At 41.6% G+C, this 20,342-nt stretch overlaps 1 protein-coding gene across 3 annotated transcripts in view; it reads left to right on the top strand.

The window, feature by feature from the left end:
* The window catches only part of POC1A (POC1 centriolar protein A), a 53,725-nt gene that overhangs the window by 15,925 nt on the left and 17,458 nt on the right, over positions 1 to 20,342 (top strand). For all 3 annotated transcript variants that reach the window (XM_019619997.3, XM_019619998.3, XM_003209961.5), the window contains exons 7-9: positions 3,833 to 3,966; positions 14,701 to 14,769; positions 17,451 to 17,549. In XM_019619997.3, coding sequence (XP_019475542.1) covers positions 3,833 to 3,966; positions 14,701 to 14,769; positions 17,451 to 17,549 — 302 coding nt within the window. The remainder of the gene's footprint in view (positions 1 to 3,832; positions 3,967 to 14,700; positions 14,770 to 17,450; positions 17,550 to 20,342) is intronic.

Below are 20,342 nucleotides of genomic sequence, written 5' to 3'. Positions count from 1 at the left end.
TCTTCCTTTACCATTAATGATTTGTGCAAAAAGAGGTTGGTGAGGAGAAGCAACAATCTGCAAATTTTGGAAGCCTTCAGTAATTTTCTGTGTGTAGTGGGCAGTTCTGCTCTTTGTATTTTGATCACAGAATCTGACTGTTTTGCACTGAATGTGACATCACCATCATTGACAGTTTTCTTCTTGGGTTAAAATTATACACGTGTGTGTGTGTGTGTGTGTACACATATACATGTATGCACACAAACACACACATACATATATGTGTGCACATACAGTTATTCCTCCATTTGGATTATGTTTTGTTCTTGGCTTCTAAGTTCAAGCTCACATTTTCAAGTGTGTTGTTTCTTTGCAGCCAGGTCAAACAGCATTTGAACTATTTAAATTTTAAACCTGAGCATCTCAAACTCTTATTTTTATTTTACTTACTTCCATGGTTATTACTGACTCATAATCACTTCTAGTTCTGACAGTTAACAATCTCATGGAGTAGAGCCTTTTGAGGACTGTTGTTCAGCTACATCATCAGCACTGAATGCTGATATTCATATTGTTGTGAACCTTACCATAACTTGGCAATGCCTTTCTGAAGTCTTGCTGCTAACATAGGCAGCAAGTTTAAGTACTTCAGTCGTGTCAGCTTGTCCTGTAATCCTGTCACTACTTTATCAGCTTTTCAAGCACTGCTTTTCAAGATTTGCAGTGCTTTTTTCCAGCCACCGTATCATTTGGCTCAAAAATGGTCTCTTCCTGCTTTCCCCTTACTGCTATTTAATTGTCTGAGTGTGATGTGGTTTAGGTTCAACTGCCAGGTTTACTTTTGTCTTGGAGTTGTATGTTTTGCCTGCTTCTTACCCTTACTAAATAGCATTTTTGGCTGACACTCTTTCTATTGAAGAGATCTTTTCCTGTCATGAATGTTTTTTCAGCAGCTACTGTGCAAGTCCTCATAATTAATTAAATTTTGAGCTTAAAGTTGTTGTGAAAGCCAAAGAAATGTGCAGCTGCTGGTGGCTGTCACTTCATCCACCGGTGTGAGTACTTCAAACTGATGCGTTCATAGGATGAGTTTCTAAATTCTGCTCTATGAGGGGTTTCACACGGACCTTCTGGCTAAACCTGATTGAGTTTTGTGGCTTTCCCAGCTGGAGCTGCCCGCTCAGTCCCACTAGGGGGAAGTCTCTTTCCTTTGTGTGTGCTTAAACTGCCTGATTTCAGAAGAATCCATTTTAAATACGGGGTGGCACTGAGGAGTTAATGGCTAAGCAGCCCTGCCGCAGACTCTTACGTGTTGAAGTCTGGTTGTTTCCCAGAAGGGGTAAGTCGTTTAGCTGTGCTGCTGCTCCTGCTGCCAGGCCCTGTTCCAACTACAACATTTGCAAAGGAAAATTGGATGTGGAGTGCAAACTGCAAAACTTCCTGCATGGTGTGTGTTTAGAAAAGTAAAGATGCTCCGGTCCCATTTGCTGCTCAGAAAAGTAAACAGATGCTTTGTTCACTTGCCTAGTTAGTGCTAACTCTTTTTGTACAGCAAGTCAACCCCTAATTAAAATGGTCAGTATTTGTTACCTGCAGACTTTTTTTCCTGTATGAAGGTGTGTGTAGGGCATTTCACTTGCACGTCTGTGGAAACAGCCTTAACCTCCTTATTCATTGCTGGTTGAAAAGAGCACTTGGTACATGTCTGCACTTCAGACAGAGAGATGAGTGGTGGATAGCAGCTTCTGGGCTTGTGGCTGTGTCAAGTGGGATGTTTTTTGCCTGCTTGTCACTACTTGTGTGTATTCAGTCCTGCATGGCTGGAGTGACTCAGTGTTCGGCAGCTAACTTGTAAATGCAATGACTGAGCACGACATCCATTGCTGAACTGGAAGTTATTTTTCTCAGGCTTTGACAGCTAGAGTCAGCTTGTAGCAGCACGGCTGTGGGAGGTGCCACCTTGTGCTGCACCCCAGGTATTGGTCACAGTATGAAATTGCTGGCTGCGTTGGCCAGCTTCTGGGGAAGATGTTGTGAATGTTTTTTTGGGAGGTATGAGTTGGCGTGGCAGAAGAAAGATGCAGTTTTCCCTGAGCTTAGGCAGACAAGAGCTGCTTAGGCAAGAAGCTGTGCCTGCTTCCAGGGGCACAGCCCGTGTCACTTCTTTCCATTATGAAAAGTCTTTTCCACAAAACTGGAACTCCAGGGTTGTATCATTAGTTTCATCTCTTTCTTATTTGATTCCTGTCAGGACTTGCTTTTGTCGACGTAATACGTGCTTGCTTGTATCTGAGTACAGACATTGAAGGGCAGAGAGATATTACAGATTCCTCAGAATAAAATTTTCCAAGGAAACATGTATTTAGTGTTCTTTTAGAAGCTAGAATTCCACGTACCCTTTTTGTCCAGTATGACATAATAAGGGTGAGGGGTCAGGAGGAAGATCCAGCTGTCTGCTGGTGCTCACACGCAAGAAAAACTGTGGGGAAGTTACCAGTCTGGTGTTAAGATGATTCTTATCGGTGTGCTTTTTCAATCATGCAGCTCAAGAGGAACTGGGTTGTAAGAACTCAAGCTGAGTTAGCTGTGTTGGAGAGCTTGAAAAGCATAGACGGTCAGTTTCACAGTTGAGTGAGGTTTTTTTCGGATTCCTTCTTCACATTCACACGTAGGTGTGAAAGAATTGATGCTAGTGTCTGAAATTGCATTTTACTTGTTCATTTTTAACAGGCAGCTTAGATCTGTCATGTACATCAGAGTGCTAAGGGAGCATAGGTTTAGTTTGGAGGTGTTGAGAGGGGTTGTATCAGTAGTAATAGTTTCAAGATAGAATATTGTAGGGCAGTTGGTATAATTAAGAACAATTGGGTAGTTAAAACTCTCTTCAAGCATAGTCTTATTATTCTATAATGTCACATACTCTTAGAAAGCTGGGGGGAAATGTATGGCTTGTAAATATGTATTTCCACAATAGTTCATTTTGTAAAAGGCCGGGGGGAAAGAAGTTCTGTATGAGGTGGATGCCTGATGCTGCAGTAATGTAGAAGTGTTTTTTTCCTAGAGCATTTTCCTTAGCTCTCTTCAGAGTAACCCTTGGGTTTCATGTTTGCTCAAAAAGGATTGCTTTATTGGAGTCGTAGAATTGTAGAATCACCAGGGTTGGACAAGATCCTCAGGATCATACTCCTAACAGTTTGTCTACTCGTTCCTGTTATTTTAGTTTTTTCTGTGGTAGGGAATCGGATGGCTGAAGAAATAATGTTTGTATTGGACCATTTTCAATTTTGCTGGTTCTTTTTTCCTAGTTCTTGCTAGACCTAGCATTGGTTAGAGTCAGGGAGTAAATAAAGAATGATAATTAAAAACAAAAGCAACCAAACGAACACCCCTGCACAATACCAATGTTAAGTTTGTGTTTCGTAGGAATTTCAGCCTTCTCATTAACGTATGAGCTTACTGATTCTATTGTAGAATTACTCAGGAACAAGAACAGCAGCTCCCCTGTGGCCAGATATGTCAGTGTCCCTCTCTGTCACAGAACTGTATAACTCACTTGTGAATACAGTTACATTATAGGACTACACTGGAAGCTTTTATAGTCTTAAATCTCAGAATAATTGGCAAAGTTTCCTTTTTCCTTTCAGTGAAGTAGTGGCTGTTTTTACAAGAATTGAATGGTGCCCTTGTTCTTCAATGCTTTGAGGAGTTTGGTGGAATGTTTCCCCCTTGACAGTTTTCCTATTAAACTTCATAACAGACATTGGAATGTGCATGTACTTTATTCTTTTGCCTCGGGCTTATGTGAACTGGTCACAGTGATTATTGTACACATCTCCTCTTACATCCTTAGTGCACACCGCTGCGGTGAACAGTCTATCCTTTCACCCCTCTGGAAATTACCTGATTACTGCTTCCAATGATTCAACTCTCAAAATTCTGGACTTGCTCGAAGGAAGACTTCTGTATACTCTTCATGGTCACCAGGTGAGGAAAAGCCTTTTGTATGAAAGCACAGAAACTCACTGGGCAAATCTGTGCTCAAGCCCTGCGTGTCAGTGTTTGTGGCCAAAAGTCTTTTGAAAACTTCCTTTCATTGTTAAAATAATAATGGTGATAAGAATGAAAAAAACCTTTGAGATCATCACTGTTTTGGAGGGAAGGCGTAAGGGAGGAAAAGGAGGTAAGATGGGAGCAGAGAGAATAGATGATGACAAAGCAGGACGGTCTGAGTGCTCAAAACTGAGCGTGAAGCCCAAGGGACACCAGCAGAGCTGTGCTTCAGCTCTAACACTGCTGTGTAGTCTCTGTTCTGCAGATCAGCCCCCCTCCCTCTCTCTAAAGAGGTGCAAACAGCACTCAGCCTTCTGACGTGAGCGAAGATATATGCTGTTTGTCTGACAGTAGGTGTAAAATGGAGGAAATTATATTTTGAGATGTCATTTGGGCGCGTTTCCATTTTGTTAACTGACTGAATTAAATAATTGAAGGTGATAAATACTGCCAGCTGGTTAGGTTTAACTGATTGAACTATTAGTATTACGCTGCCAGACATGTTCCTTGTAAAGGTAATTAGTATATGAATGCTTGGAGCTCTCATTTTAAATACATTGATTAATTTTATTGTCTGTTCCAATTGGGGCTCAAAGGCACAAAAAAGCAAATGTGTTTTAAAGATTCATTTTCCTTAGGGGCCAAAACAAATTCCTAACCCACTTGTCTCTCTGTTATATTGAGGCTGAGTTTTGAAGCATCAAAACTATCTGGGGAAAATCATACCCTGAAGCTGCTGGACGGTTGATTCTGGGCAATAGCAACATCTGTGTAAGCTGCAGAACTGATAGTTCTGGTTTCTTGTGGCTTTATATCTAGTGATTGCCTTATCTGATATCTGAAAATCCCTGAATTCATTCAGCAACTTCTCCTTAACTTTGTATTAGTAAACTTTTCTCCTTTTTGTGGTATTAGTGGGTAAATACAACAACTTCATACTTGAAGTTCTGCCTCATGGAAAGATCTGATTTAAACTCCTTTGGTCAGTTTTTATGCTGAAAGGAATGGAACAAAGATTTGAAGAGAAGCTAACAAATGCTGCATATCTCAAGACATAAACCTCAGCTGCAAAAAACTTTCTTCTTTGGAAAGTGGTGAGGGGGTGCTAATATCAGATAGGACTTCAAAGCTTTTACCTATTGTTCTAATCTGATTCTCATATTTGTCTCTTTTGTTAATTGGTGAAGCAGGAGCTTAGGAAGTAGTTTCCTGGAAAAGGGTCAATGTGGAGGGAGAGTGGATCTTTATGCCTTTTATACTTCTCCTAGGAAGCAGTGTGGATGGTTATTGTTTGTTGGGAAGCTGAACCTGCTTTCCATTCCTTCCTCCTTTCTGAAATGTAGACAGTTTAGCTTTGAATGAGAATTCAACATGGATCATTGCAAACGAGGTCCTCAGAATTAAATAACGGAAAGACCCTTTAGTCAAGTGCTGTACTGAACTCAGGGTTTCCACAAAACAATTGTTTCCTAAATCATCTATTCAGATGTGGGCTTAAAGCCCCTTGATTTTATTTTTTTTCCCATGTTGTTTCAGATCACTGAGATAACAGCCATCACTCCCCTAGCCATCTAGCTGGTATTGGAAAGGCTTTGACAGTGACACAGCTAGCTGCTGTTGTGGGGTTGTACCTCTTCCATTTTGGAAACAAGCAGAAGCATAAAAGTGGCAGACAGTGCTTTCTGATCTTCTTTTAAGGGTGTTACATTAAGCTGAAATAGGAATAGAACCAGTCCTGGCATAATCCTGAGTTGGCTTTCACTCTGCTGATTACTGTATTGTGAGGTTTTTTAATTTCTCATTCGGCAGATGTATCTTACTTTTTCACTTAACAAGCATGATAAGCTGTTCTTTGTTCTCAGTGTTGGTGTATAAATGTGGATTTTTTGATCCTCAGGGCCTTTTTCCTCCAGTCTCACTGTGATTTCTGCCAGCATCTCTAAAAATGAAGTGGGTGTGGATTTTTGTTGTTGTTCTTCATTAAGTAGATTCGCTTTTTCAAGGGAGGGCTGTAGGTTAATCACCAAATGAACAGCCTGTTCTGAAGACATTCTTGAGTTATGACTCTGTGTGGGTGACTGCGTTGGTCCTCAGTTCTTATTCTGGCAGCTGAGTGCTGCTGTGTTGTTCTGGGGAGGCTGTGTGTAAGTGGACACTTGAAGAAAAATGCCTCGATGTCCTTTTTATGTACTTTGACGCAACTGTTGGAGTGCTGGGAATTGGTTACCAGCTGATTAGCTGTAGTTTACATAGGGAGGACTGCAATTTACTGTCTTTTAAAGTTGTGATGGAGCCGGCCCTGTTGTAACAGAAGGATTGCTAGAGACAGAAGTTTGCAGCTTGGAGCCGACATCTTGCAGCTGTGAGATATCATCCTGTGCTGTTCTGCATCTTTTCATTCTAGCGTGCTTGAAGCTGTAAAGTACTGCTGCCTAAACTCATACAGATGAGACACTGGGTTGGTATGTAAGTCCATCTCTGGCACTGAATCATCACGGAGGAACACAATGTTTTGGAGCATCTAGGTAGTTGCTAGAGAGTAGCAGGTTGTAGAGCATTTCCAGACAGCTTCTGTAGTGGCATAAATATTCCTTGTAAATATTTAGGAAACGGCGCTTGTTTATATGTATAAATAGGAGGTCAGAAAATAAATCTTCCAAGCAACTTGAACAACCAAATAGCTGCATTCCACCTGCCTGGGTGGCATGAGTGCTCTCGGCTTTCCTTGTTGACTTAAGAGCAAGATTTCTGAGCAGGTGCTCACGAAACGAACGTGCTGCTTAACTACCTGCTGCCAGCTCTTCATAGGTGGCATGAAGCATCCATGCAGGCCTCGCCATCCCTGGAGGGTGAGAAGACATTCAGGGTTGCAAAGAAGTGGATCAGCCCAGGGAGAGAGGGGTTATGCATCGTGATAAGCATTTGGCTTTTGATAAGCATTTCTGAATATTGAAAGGAAATGAGTGCTCTGTTCTTCCCTTGCGTGTGCTTTCTGTTGGTGGCTTTTTGTGGTTGTTGTTGTTGTTGTTTTTTAAACTGGAGCTTTCAGGAATATAAAAGACATTAATTACGAGGTGCCAGGGATGCTAGGGATGCAGAGCAGATTTCCCCTGTGCTATGCTGTAGCACACCTAACTCTGTGCTGGGAAGGTGCAGGCTTGCCTTTCTCACTCAGTGTAGCTGGGAAAGGCTCTTTAAAACTCAATCCATTGAAGATTATTACAACTGGGGGCATTTAGCATGAAAACATGCCATTTACATTTAACAACTCAATCCTATGTGCTTTTCTTAATTTCCCTTTCTCTTCCTTATGCTTTCACTATCATTGTGCAGTTTTTAAGAATCAGTGGTTTGTACTGTAAGGGTAGGCAATACAGATGCCACTTTAAACTGGTTTCAGATCACCCAAGAAAGGTAGCAGTCACAATCTGGTAACAAAGGAGTCACCTGTTTCAGGGCTTGTGAAACATTCCAAAGGAAGCAGTGTCCAAGTAGAGATGCTTCCCTTGCAGCAACCAGCCCTTACATGAGGTTAGGGAGCACAGGTGCTCCCATCTGTGCTTCCAGAGCTGGCTGTGCCCCATCAACAGCTGTTCTATCCCTGGTTCAGGCTTTGACCCAACAGTTCCCATGCACTCAAGCCCTTCATGGTATGAACCAGTGATTGAGTGTATCAGGGTCAAACTGTCCTTTACAGTGTAGTACATAATTGCACTCCCAGCAGAGATGCAATTTGCTGTGACGCTGTGTTATTATTTCATGGACACAGGTTTTCCATAAAGAGGCTGCAGTTTTCAGTTCTCTGTCCTTTTGGCTTGTTTTGCAGAAGATGTTCAAAAAGTCTGTCGTTAAATGTCACTGAAGAAGGCAATATCATGTAATTCTTCAGTTACACCCGGCTTCCTGCTGCTTCTGCCTCTGTCAGTCATCTCAGGGGAGCTGAAGAGGTGTTTAGTGGGTGCTAAGAGAGGCAGACCTGTCCTCTATGGCAGACTAGATGCTGTATTCCTGTCCTGCATAAGTCTCTGCGTGGACAGGGACATTTCCAGGCCTTTGATACCACATCCTCTGGCTGATGGTTGGATAATTACCTCATGTACCAAAGGAGGGTTCTGATCTGTCAGAGAGATATAATAAGGGTCTGCTTTGTGGTGAAAATTGGGGTGTGTATTATAATTTCTGATGGCCATGTGCCAGTTACTGGTGGTGTTACCACTCCTCCTCCTCCTAATATTCCTCCCTATGGTGCGAGTAGTCCACGCCAATTTGGCCCTACTTGCACTTCCCAAGGCAAGCTTACCTTGTGGGTTCCAGGTTCTAAGTTCTCAGGGGCAGGGACCAGAAGGTTATTTATCCTATTAATCCATTAATCCTCTTCCTGTGCTGATGCAGGTCAAGGTGTACCTGGCCCCTTCAGACTGAGGGAGGGATCCTGTGTAGTCAACATGCCATCTCTGCAAGGCTTGGTGTCCTCTGGTGAGACATGCTGTTGTTTCTGGCAAAGGTCTCAGCTGCATCCTGGACATATCTGGGCGGTATGTGACGTTCAGAGGGCAGCCCCCATGCTTTTACTGCCATCCACATTGTCTTCTGTCCAGCGTGTTGCAACTTGTTATGTAGCCATTATTATCTCTTGGACATCTTCTAGCATCTTATCCAAGTTAGTGTGTTGGCTTCATCATTCCTTGGTGGCTGCGTGAGCTGCTGTCCGGATACATGGTAGGCATGGACTGTTCTGTGCCTAACCATGTTCCAAATATCCAACCACCTCTCTCTGCCCCAGATTGGTCGAGCATGGATATGCCAATCCTGAGAGCCCACTGTGCAACCCAAAGCTTTATAACCATCCACACTATTCTTGGCTCAGCCCACTGGCTACTCTGTCTGTCCCCTGGCTGATGAAGCCAAGTGATAGGATGGGCAACATCACTCATACCTTGGATTTCAGTGTACTTGTTGCTGTCTTATTTGCTTCCCAGGCCTCAACAACCATTCATTCCTCTTTTATCCCCCCCAGCAGCCCTGCAGAGAAGGACCTGGGGGTCCTGATGGATGAAAAGCTTAACATGAGCCAGCAGTGTGCTCCTGCAGCTCGGAAAGCAAATGGTATCCTGCTCCATCAGAAGAGGGGTGGCAGCAGGGACAGGGAGATGATTGTCCCCCTCTGCTCTGCTCTTGTGAGGCTCCATCTGCAGTCCTGTGTCCAAGTGTGGAGCCCCCAGTACAAGAAAGACAGGGAGCTGTTGGAGAGGGTCCAGAGGAGAGCCATGAAGATGATCAGGGGACTGGAGCACCTCCCCTACAAAGACAGGCTGAGGGAGCTGAGCTTGTTCAGCCTGGAGAAGAGAAGGCTGCGGGGTGACCTCAGTGCAGCCTTCCAGTACCTAAAGGGAGCCTACAGAGGGGAAGGGAATCAACTCTTTGAAAGAGTTCATAACTGCAGGACAAGAGGAAATGGTTTTAAGTTGAGGGAGGGAAGACTGAGGTTGGATGTCAAGGGGAAATTCTTTACAGAGAGAGCGGTGAGGTGCTGGAACAGCTGCCCAGAGAGGCTGTGGATGCCCCGTCCATCCCTGGAGGAGTTGAAGGCCAGGTTGGATGGGGCCCTGGGCAGCCTGGGCTGGTATTAAGTGTGGAGGTCGGTGGCCCTGCATGTGGCAGGGGGTTGGAGATTCGTGATCCTTGAGGTCCCCTCCAACCCTGTGATTCTGTGATTCCTCCTTGTGCTACTTAGTCCATTCTAAGAGAGTTTGAATGAATGTACTGGCTGGTATATTCTGTCCCGTGGGCAGCAAAGGAAGCAGTTGTACTCGAAAGAAGTTATTCATATCCTCTAGAAATGCCTTGTTCCAGCTCCTGGCACCTTTCTTACATAGTTGTCTGGCTCTTCTCTACTTTGAATTAGTTTCTCCCACATTTTTAAAAAGTAAAATTAAATAATTCTGTCAGCATTGTTGACCCCACCTGTCACTCTAGCTAGCTGCCTGCCTCTCCTTTGATCTCAGAGAATGTGTATCCTTAAACTTTTTACCACTGGTTTAATCTTGGATTCTCTCCAGGCTGGCTTTTGTTCCTTCAGTTACACTAAAGCTAAAATCTTTCCTCTCTTGAGTTGAATTGACTGCTGATGGTGTTGGCCCTGCTGTTTGTGAAATCATCATCTTTCCTTCACTAGTTTTGCTGTGGAGGAAAAGCTAATCCAGAAGATTTTCTCTGTGATCATCTGATTCTTATTTATAGGCGGTACCCATTTATTTGTCATTTGTGTGCAAGTATGACTCCATGCTCCAAGCTTACTTCCATTCCTCCAAACCAAACTCTTGGCCTCTCTCTTCAGTATTTTTTTAGAGAGATCTATTTTGAGATCCATGTTTGAGAGCTTTTTTTTTTTCCCACAGATGCTATTCCTTCTGTCTCTTGTCATGGCCTTGCCAACTGTTACAGATGCTACTAGCATCCTGCCAGTCATCGAGTCCTGTAATCTGTATCTTGGCTTCAGATTCCATCCTTCTAAGGCAGTGAAGGCACACTATGTTAAAGCCACTCAGAATAGTTCTCAGCATCTTTTCTTAAGGCTGCAATTTGTTTTGTGTGAGCTGATCAAACTGGATTGCTGAGGCAATGAATGCTGTGTGGTTGTTAGCCTTGATCCATGGCTGTCCTCTTTTTGGAGGTGCCCAGTGGCAGCACAAGGGGCAGCAAGCACAGACTGGAACAGAGGAAGTTTCATGTGAACATTATGAAAAACTTCTTTACTTGAAGGGCTGCAGAGCACTAAAACCCAGAAAGGTTGTGGATTCTCGTTCTCTGGAGATACTCAAATACCAGCCTGGTTGCTTTCTTGAGCAGCCTACTATAGGAAACCTGCTTAGCAGGGAGTTTGACTGGTGATTGAGAGAGGTCCCTTCCAACCCCTACGATTCTGTGATTCTCTAAGTGAGAAAATGTAGAGGTGGGAAAGGAGAAAGTAATCTCTGTCTCTTGGGGATAGCCTGCACATCAATTAGATTGCTTAAGATGCTGTGCATCAGCAGCAGAGGATTAGATATAATCATTGTTATCATTGCTTTTGTATGGCTTTCTCTCCTTTTTTTTTTTCTTTTTTTTTCTGTCTGTGTATGTTTCCAGGGCTGTAGGCTGCATCCAGAGTGAGAGCAGTGTGTCCTTTTGAAGGCTCTCTGTGTGTGTCTCCACTCTGCCTGACACTCCTTCCTTACAGGAGGAAATGAGTAGAACATCGATTAGTTTTGATGTATTATGCTGCAGCAACACATGTAGTTTGTTATGTCTGGGAGGGGTGCTGTAAATATACATAGCAAATAGACTTTTCACTTCATGTAAAAAAATCTGTAGAGGATGCTGTGTCTGTCAACTTATTTGTCTCCCTTCTTTGAACTTACAAAAGTACAGTTGGCCTTTGATGTCAGTTTCTGTGTTGGGAGGATATTTTCTGCTGCGCTTCATTTTTTTTCCCTTTCAGAATGCTGTGACTTTGGAGTCAGTTTAGTACCTGGTTTTATGTGATTTACGTTGTACTAAATTCTGACTAAATACACTGAAATATTTATACTGATGAAACCATTTTGCAACACACTGCTGTTCTGCAGTCTTCCACACTTCTGTCAGTTCTTAAACACTGAATCTTAAGAGACTTAAGCAGTATCTTGAATAGTTTCTTAGCCCTCCTAACTGTACCTCAGGAGGCTGATTCTTTTAAATATAGCATCTGATACCCTGACAGACATAGATAGTGTGAATGGATCCTTTCTCTTACATTTTCTGCTTCGTTCAGAAAACTTTCTTTGAGCAATGTTGTGCAGTTTCTGCCTATGTATTCGTTCTGCTTACTTGTCTTTTGTTTTTCCATTTACTCTAGAGGATCTGCATTCTTCATGGTGTGGTCAGACAGCTGAACTGTTGGAGAAAGCGAGTGGGAGAAAGTGGCATAAGCACACTTTGTCTCAGCTGATAAGTGACAGTGTCTCTCGTTTGAAATATCTGCAGTAATTAATGCTGAATTAGTTGTACAAGCTTAGTCACACTAATGATTGTGCGTGTACTTCAGCAAGATTTCTACAGAATATTTCTGTTAGAAAGCAGAAGAAACCTTTTGAAATGCTTCTAGTGAAATGATAGCATGGAAATATCTTCCAGTGTTTCTTAAGAGTCTAGAATTCCTACTTGAAATGTAGTTTTGCTGGTATAATCTTGTGCCAGCAGATGTGAAGGCAGGGAGGACTGCATGACACCAAGTGCAGTGAGTGTAATGTGTTTATCCCAAATGTAATCTCTGTGTATTCGTCAGGCTTTAAGATTTGTAATGAAGAGTTCACCTTTTTAAAGACAGAGAGAAAGAGCAAAGGAAAGACAGAAATAAGCTGGATCTGAATTTCACATTGGGAAGACGTGAGCTCCTATCAGAAAGCTCCTGTTAGGACATACATTTTTATAACTGTAGTACAGTAATGAGAAGCTTCTTACCTGTCTTCTTAGATATATCTACTGTTACTTGAAAGAAGAGCACTCGAAGTGTGGTGTTTTCTTACTGTGGTAGTGGTGATTTTTCTGATCGTTTTTCAGTCTGCTGCAAACTCAGCTTTCCTTTTCAGGCAGCTCGGCCATAGGCATCCCTGGAAATGTTTGTTTCAGCCTCTGCTCGTTCCAGCTTTGGCAAAAGCTCAGGCTTCAAACGGTGCAAGGTAGTGGGTCTAACAGTTGACATTAAGAAAAAAAATAGAAATTGTCTGGATCCTTGCCTGTTTATTCTGACTAGAACAGTTTGTCTCTTGTGCCTGTGCTTGAACACACTTAATGGTTTCCCAGCTTTGTTTAGCTTCCTGGCTCATCCTTCCCATGTATTTCTTCCTGTAGGATTGCTTAAAGATTGGAAACATATTAAAATAAATTTGTGGTGTGAAATTCATGCTTTTGCTCAAGTAGTACTTCAGTCAGTAACATTTAAAGGCTCAGAAGTGACTTCCCAAAATGAAAGGCTTCTCCAAAATACAGGTGCCTGTGCTGTACGAAGGTGGGATCCTGCAGACATTAATTTGTGCATCTCTTCCATAAATCTATTAAGAAAGAATCTGTTTTAAGCTAGTCTACTGTTTTTCACTTAATGTGACAACTACTGTCACTTTCTAGCTTAACAGTGGCCAACTACAGTGCTGTAGGGAACGCCTGCCTGCTTCTTGCACTCTCCATTGCTGCTGCAGGTGTCCATTTGTTTCTTGTCTGCACATCCCACGTGTGAGGGGATATGAAACATTGCTGCCTCCTCCAAAACTGTACTGTAGTACTCCTTAAACTGAAGCTAATGTGCAAAGACAGATATGCTCTGCTGATGCTGCTCCATCTGCCACTCTTCTGCCACCTATTCTTTGCAGTGGTGCTCAGACAGTCTTGTCATTTTCTTCCTCCTGTGCTGAGAACCGTGGAATTGTTTCTTACAGACCTTGATGACTAGGTCATCAAAATGAGTAACTGTATCCTGCCCTGAATTCTCTGCAGATATCCAGATTGTATGGATTCCTAGATTGGAAATTCTTCTAACCTTGGCCAGATTGACTGATGCACATTGATTGCATTGGTTGATAACTGCTCAGGCATGATGTGAAGTTATTTCATGGTGGACCGGCAAGATCTTCTGTACTGAGCAGCCTGCATGGGACATATAGAGAGCACTTGGTGGCTGTGGACACAAAACCTTTTCTATCACAATAGGACTGATTGCCTTTCACCTCTTGCGTTTAGCACTACTTGTTAGTGCTTTTGTCATCAGCCACTGCTTTATGCTGTCCCTTATTGGCAGCTGTATATTTCTGAAAGACAGGCTGTTGAGGTGGTGCATGAAGGAGAGGTGCTATTTTCCATGGTGATCCTACTGCTCATAGCAGCCCATGAAATGTGTTCTCTCTTGGTGTCAGTCTCCTGAAGATTTGGGGTAACTCTTGAAGTGATGGACCCGGGAGCTATACTTGATTATGTGGAAACTCTTGGCTTAGTGGGTTTTTCTTCCCATTTCTAGTATTGATGGTGCAAAGAGGAACTTGGTAAACGTGGGCTGTAATTGCCACGACTTCAGAGATTGTGTGGAACCATCATCCTTTCAACAGCTTGTAAAAGAAACCCTGTATTCTTATGGGGCACGGTGAATGATTTCCGTATGCTCAGACTTGTCAGTAGTGGCAGTATTTTTTTTCCAACACCACTTGATGCAGCATTACCTGTATCAGTATGTTTTGAAACCCCCTTTTCTCCTCTGAGCCATCTCTTCAGGTGTGTCCCTGAAGGCTGCCTGTAACAAACTCAGCATTTTCTCTGCTTTTTAAAAAATGAACAGGAACTTTAGTAATGCTAATTCTAAAGGGAAGGAGATGACTGAGGATGAAAAAAGCAAAGCCTGGAGTTGTAAAACCTGATTTGTTCCTCACTCCATCTTAATGCTATGGATAGTGAAGGGTGAGTATCTTAAATTGCAAGTGAAAGTGGGGGAAAGGATAACGGAGTGCCAGTTGTCCTAGTGCAGTAACTGTGGGCTGCTTACCTGACAGAGAAGGATTTTTGATATCTTGCTGATGTCACAAGAGAAATACCTTGTAATCAATGGAGATTGTTGTGGGTTTTTTTTTCATATTTGTTTTAAATGTCTTTAAATTTTATTCGCAGGGTCCAGCCACCTGTGTAGCATTCTCCAGAACAGGAGACTTCTTTGCCTCTGGAGGATCTGATGAGCAGGTGGGTGACTAGTTTCGTTTTATGGTTATGTTTGTTTGTTACTGTTGTTACTTTTTATGTTACTGCTTGTTTTAAGCATCTTACTGCTTTCAGAGAGAGAACCGATGTTAAAAAGTAACAATAAATATTTTCTCACTGAGGAAGCACTTAGGGTAGGCTAGTTGGGGGTGTAGTATGGGCGACAGAAAATATTACTTGAGGCTTCTGGCTGCTGATGGAGAATAGGCTAGGGGGGTGTGCAACTGCCTGCATTGAAACAGCCTGAAGATCTGTTATCATTGCCTGAGTCTGTCTCCTGATCTGCCTCTGCCTACTTCTGAGAGATGGGCAAAGGGATGAGGAAGCAGGTGGTGATGCTTCCCTCAGTGCTCTTCCAGAGTCCACTGCTCCACTGGCTGGGGGCTTATGTTTTGCATTTTGTGGTGCTCTTATCCTCCTATAAATCTGCCTTTCAGTTCTATTTGAGAAGAAGCTGTCTCCTTAGGTGGGTTTGATTCTGATCAGGCATGAGATCGTTCTGTTAGTAAGGGCCTGGAGCAAAACTTTGCAAATGCTGCAGTTACACGGCTGCAGGAGCCAGAGCTGGGCTCCAGAGCTTCTCTAGATGATCTTGATGTGTACTTTGGGATTGAGAACCTGAGTGTATTGTACTGCTAGCGAAAGGTTTTTGTGGATGAAGCACTTCTCCATTCCTTTTGCTTCTGGTCCTGAATTAAAATCCAGGTTCACATTTGTTTAAAACATGTTGGGGTTTCTTTTCTGTTGTCTGCATGAGAAAACAAAAACCTAGCAAACATGTCTGGACTGTGCTGAAATGCCTTAATAGGTTCTTTATGTAATGTATGTTTTCAGCATACTATTGAGAAGGAAATCAGTCCTGCTTGTAGTTCATGTCAGCTGCATTTTAATGCCATTTTATGCTAAGATAGGTGGTGTAATTTACCATCCTGTCTCCTTAATACCATGTTTTTTCCTTTAAAAAAATTAAAGGGATTTTAAAGAGGAGAAATTCATCTTGTTGTTTTTTTTTCCCTATAAAATTATATTAGCATCACTTTTATTAAGATTTGCTCTTGAAATGCTTATCTAACACAAGAAGCAAATAAGCATCTTTGCTGTTGTTTCTTTCTCCCATAAGAATGCCTGGTGTTGCTGGAGGTTGGAGTTGCACAGCAATTCTTTGCTATTTATTTTCAAAAATTTTCACCAGTCTATTTTTGTCTTTGATTTTTAGGCATAGCTAAGAAGTTGATTTTCTTTTTTATGATTTTTAATTTTTATTTTGAGAGGTTTTGTTACCCTGCACTTTTCCACTGTGTAGACTCCTGTGAGAAGCTTTTATTTCATCAGGTCCTCTGTCTTTCCTCTTATTGGGACCTCTTTTCATTGCAGATGAGATTCACTCTTTCTTTAAAATATCTCCCTCTGGGTATTGTTAACTGAGACACTGCATGGCAGTGCTTCCTCAGAAAGGTGCTTTGTAAAGGTATGTTTTTGTCATTTGGTCATACTGACACTTTTGGTGGTCAGTGCCATTGCAGCTCATGGCTGCATGTTTCTGAGCATCAGCCATTAGCTTTCGTGGAGGAGTTGCCTCTCTCCTGTTAGGTTTGTTTCTGAAAATGCCAGCAGTGCTTCTTTCTCTTGTGTACGGAGGGAGAACTTTCACATACAGTATGTGCATGTATTAAAAGCAACATTGGTCTCTGTATATGCACAAGATTTTTCTGTGGAATAGATCTTGCTGGACACTCGCTTTCTGGATCCAGGAGAAACATGAGAGCTGATGAAAGTAGCAACACATCTCTAGAGATCAGAGAGAAAACGTGTATGAGGAAATTCAGACGTGTTACTCATTCAAAAAGATGCATTCAAATACTGAATAGAATGGTTAGTAGGCTGTCTGGCTGGTCACTGATCTGTGAAGCTGTGAAGAAATTCTGTACAATAAAGAGCATCCTGTTTTCCTGTTACTCTCTGGAATGGCCATATTGGTTATCTATGTAAGTACAAAAAAAAACCCTTCTACATTTCACGGAAGGCAGGAATGAAGCTGTGTATACAACAATGTTTCTGATAACTAATTGAACTACTGAGATTTATAATGTCTTTCAGACTTTTAAAATAGTTGATTGATGCCCTTAAACTTTTTTGACTCTTTAGAGTGTCATCAATTAAGGATTTTGCCCTGTAGACTCGCTCTTTATGTGTTGAAGTGGTTTTTGTGTTAGAGGTTCAGCTACAACTCTTCTCTATTGAAATAAATGCTGCATTATGGAGAGGCCATGCCTTTAAGTGGGACTTAATAGCTGACAAACTGGCTCAAAATGTGTAACGTTAGTCTCAAAGTACTGATCTCTCCTTTTGCTGTGAATGAATGTATTGATAAAACAGCAACTAGTTTGGTGTGTGACTAAGTGCTGTAATACTACATGTGCTATTTTAATGTATCTGTGGTTTTAATGCTATAATTGGTGTGTTGCTTCAAAGTTCAAAGGGTATGTCTAGTTTCATGATGTTCCTAACCCAAGAAATGTTGAAGGAAGACACTTTCAGGTTGAGAGCTACATCTGGATTCAGTAACATCAGCCTTCTCTGACGTGGAGGTGAAATCGACCTCTAAACAAATGTAGTGAAAAGTTTTCATAAAGGTAACTTAGCCATCTGATCTTGTTCTGCAGGTGATGGTATGGAAGACTAATTTCAATGCAGCAGATTACGGTGAAGTTCTGAAATCTCACAAGTCTGGTGCTGATGTGGATGAAACCCATCACATTCTGGTAGGTCAGCAATCACAGATTGCATAGAGCTCCTTTTGGGGAACGATGTCTACAACTTGAAAAAGGTGTGACTCAGTTTCAGGTGGTTGAACTACAGAGCCGTCTTTTTCTTTGGTGTTAATCTGAGTTGTCTGTTATTTACTAGCTTGGCATTGTTTCTGGTGTATTTAGACATATGTACTTTCTTGGAAAATGATAAAATGAAACAATTATTAAAAAACAGAGAAATAAATGTAGTTCATTTGTGTGCATTTTTATTAGCAGCCTGTGTTAAAGAAGGTGTGAGAGGCTTGGACAATATTCCCCACAATACTCCCAACCTCTTCACCTCCCAAAAATAAAAGCACAGATGTAAGTAACAGCTGAAAGCAGTTTTACTTGCTGGTAGGAATCCTGAAGGGATGCCATTAGTTCTGAAAATAGATGTTCGTTAAATCTTCTCATTGACAACTATCAAAGACAGAAGAAATCTCTCTGCAGAGACTTAATGCAGGTGAGAAAAGGGTGACATTGTACTAGAGCTTTGTTTCTAAATATTTGGGGACATCTTAGTTCTGACTGTATCGAATGGATGAATCCATTAGCTGAATAATACAGTATGATGCAGTGATCTAAGAGTAGTGTTTATGTTAGATGTCTTGGGTATTACAAGAATAACCCTTTAAAGTTATTGCTGGTATGAGTGATGTTTCACTTGAATTTCTGTATTCTCTTACGAATCCTTGGATGCTTCCTTGATCTTTTGAAGTATAACTGCAGTATTTCAAAATATGTTGTTACCATAACTATTTTGTTGCATATGGCTCAAATGTGCTGTAAGATAAGAGGTGGCTGTGTGAGTGGTGTATGCATGTATGACGTGTCTTAATTGAAAGGTAAACTTCTACCTGATACCTTTTACTCGGTGGCAGTATCTGTAATCTTTCCAATTTAGGTGTTTTTTTTTTACTGGAAGATAAAAAGCAAGGGTTGTGTTATGGGTAATTTCTGAGAGATCTAACTGAGAATAATAGCCAGTGGTGTTCTTACCTCCTATTTATTCCTTGGCCAAACCAAGGAATACCTTGGCTTAAGGTAACCAGTGTTACCTTTTGGTGTGAATAGCACAAAGGATCCGGTAGATCTCCCAGATTAGCTGTGAGCATCAAGAGAAACTTGATGTGAGTTAAACCTTTGACAGTAAAACTGTCCTTAGTTAAGAAGCAGGATGGAGGAAGTAGCAGCAGAGAGCTTTGGTGATAGCTGACATGACTGTAACCAGTTGTCTGTCAGTTCAATTCAAGTATGATCTCTTCTGGGCAGTTGTTACTGCCTCTCACTTCATGGTTAGGAGTTCTGTTTGCCTGGGAAGCATGATGCATCTTTGTCCTGCTGTAGAGGAGGGAAGTTCCTCCTCTTGATATTGAGATCTGTGAGACCAAAGCCAAGATAGTGGAGTTTTTGGTGAGTATCACCCAAATAGTGGCTGCCTGTTAGCAGAATAGGCAGAGCAGAAGCAGAGTCTACAGCAGATCTCTGCAGATGGTTCACTGTGTTTCATGAGAATAGAAATGCAAGATGTGGCTAGTCCCTGTGCTCTTACTTATGGTTGTTAAGAATGCGGTGTCTGAACATTAAGACAGTTGTAATTGCTAAAATAATAAGAAAAATAATGTTCTCCCAGAGCCTTTGTTTGGAATACCATAGGTTAAGTTTAAAATTGATGTGAAATGTTCTTAGCTATTAAAAAGAAAGCAATGTCTCTGAAAATAGCTTGGTTTATTAAGGAACGTAAGCGTAACCTGAACGTGGTAATTCTGACTTCTTAATAAACTGTCCACAGTCCAGTTTCTTTTCTTCCAAGTGAAATGTGTTGTTAGGCTGGTTTTGAAGAATGCTGCTGCAACTTACTGCAAGACTTGAATTTTGCAGTTCATTTTCAAAAAACCTTTCTGTTTTGAGCAAGGCACTGCTTCTTATTTTTAATTTTGAATAGCAGACATCAGTAGCATTTTTTCCATTTCTCTCTCAACAAAGTGACTTAAAGCAGCAGTGTGTGCTTTTCCATCTCCTCTTGATGTCCTTCAATGGAAAGAGGAACTGCTTCATTCTGCTCTACTGCTGTGTAGTACCAAGATTCTTCTGGAATAAGACAAATGGTGCAGATGTTTTTTGTAATATAATTATGTGCTAGAGGCCTGTTGATTGTAATTTATTTTCAATAAATTAGCATTATCCTTGACCCATGTAAATCTGTTTACCTTTTACTTAAATGAAAGAATATTTCTCAAAGAGCAGCTTGTGCTGCATTGTACAGTTCTGTAACTTCTTTCCTTGAGTACTGTGAAAGCAAAGCTGCTTATCAAAACAGTGGATGTGTAAAAACAATGTTTTGTATCCAGTTTCTCATGGAAGACTCAGTCTAACATACAAGTGCTAGGGAAGAATAAGTGAATGCAGACCTCAAAACGAGTCAGTCATTGAAGTGAGTAGGAAGAAAAAAAGAATCTTCAATAAGCTGTTGTGTAAAAGAAGCATGAAAAGCCCTGCTGGGGTGGTGAGCTCGAAAACAAACTTGTTCAGAAACAGTTTTCATTTCAGTAGGTAGATGGAGACTGAAGCCTGTAGAAGATGCTAATTTCTAAGGCAAGTGGTTAAAGTTCATTGTGAATCAAGGCATGGAGATGTTTGCAGAGATAGGTGTGAACTTCAAAGTTGCTCTGCCCACCTGCTGGTGTTTTCTGTAAATATGTGAGGCTTTGGTGATGCAGCTTGCTTTGAAAGCAAAACGTCTCTGTGCAAGAATGATTGTAA

Source organism: Meleagris gallopavo, chromosome 14 (assembly GCF_905368555.1).
Source record: "Meleagris gallopavo chromosome 14, MGAL_WU_HG_1.1, whole genome shotgun sequence".
In the NCBI taxonomy this organism is placed as follows: domain Eukaryota; kingdom Metazoa; phylum Chordata; class Aves; order Galliformes; family Phasianidae; genus Meleagris; species Meleagris gallopavo.
Note: the sequence above shows the minus strand (reverse complement) of the source record. Positions and strands in the feature narration are given on the sequence as shown.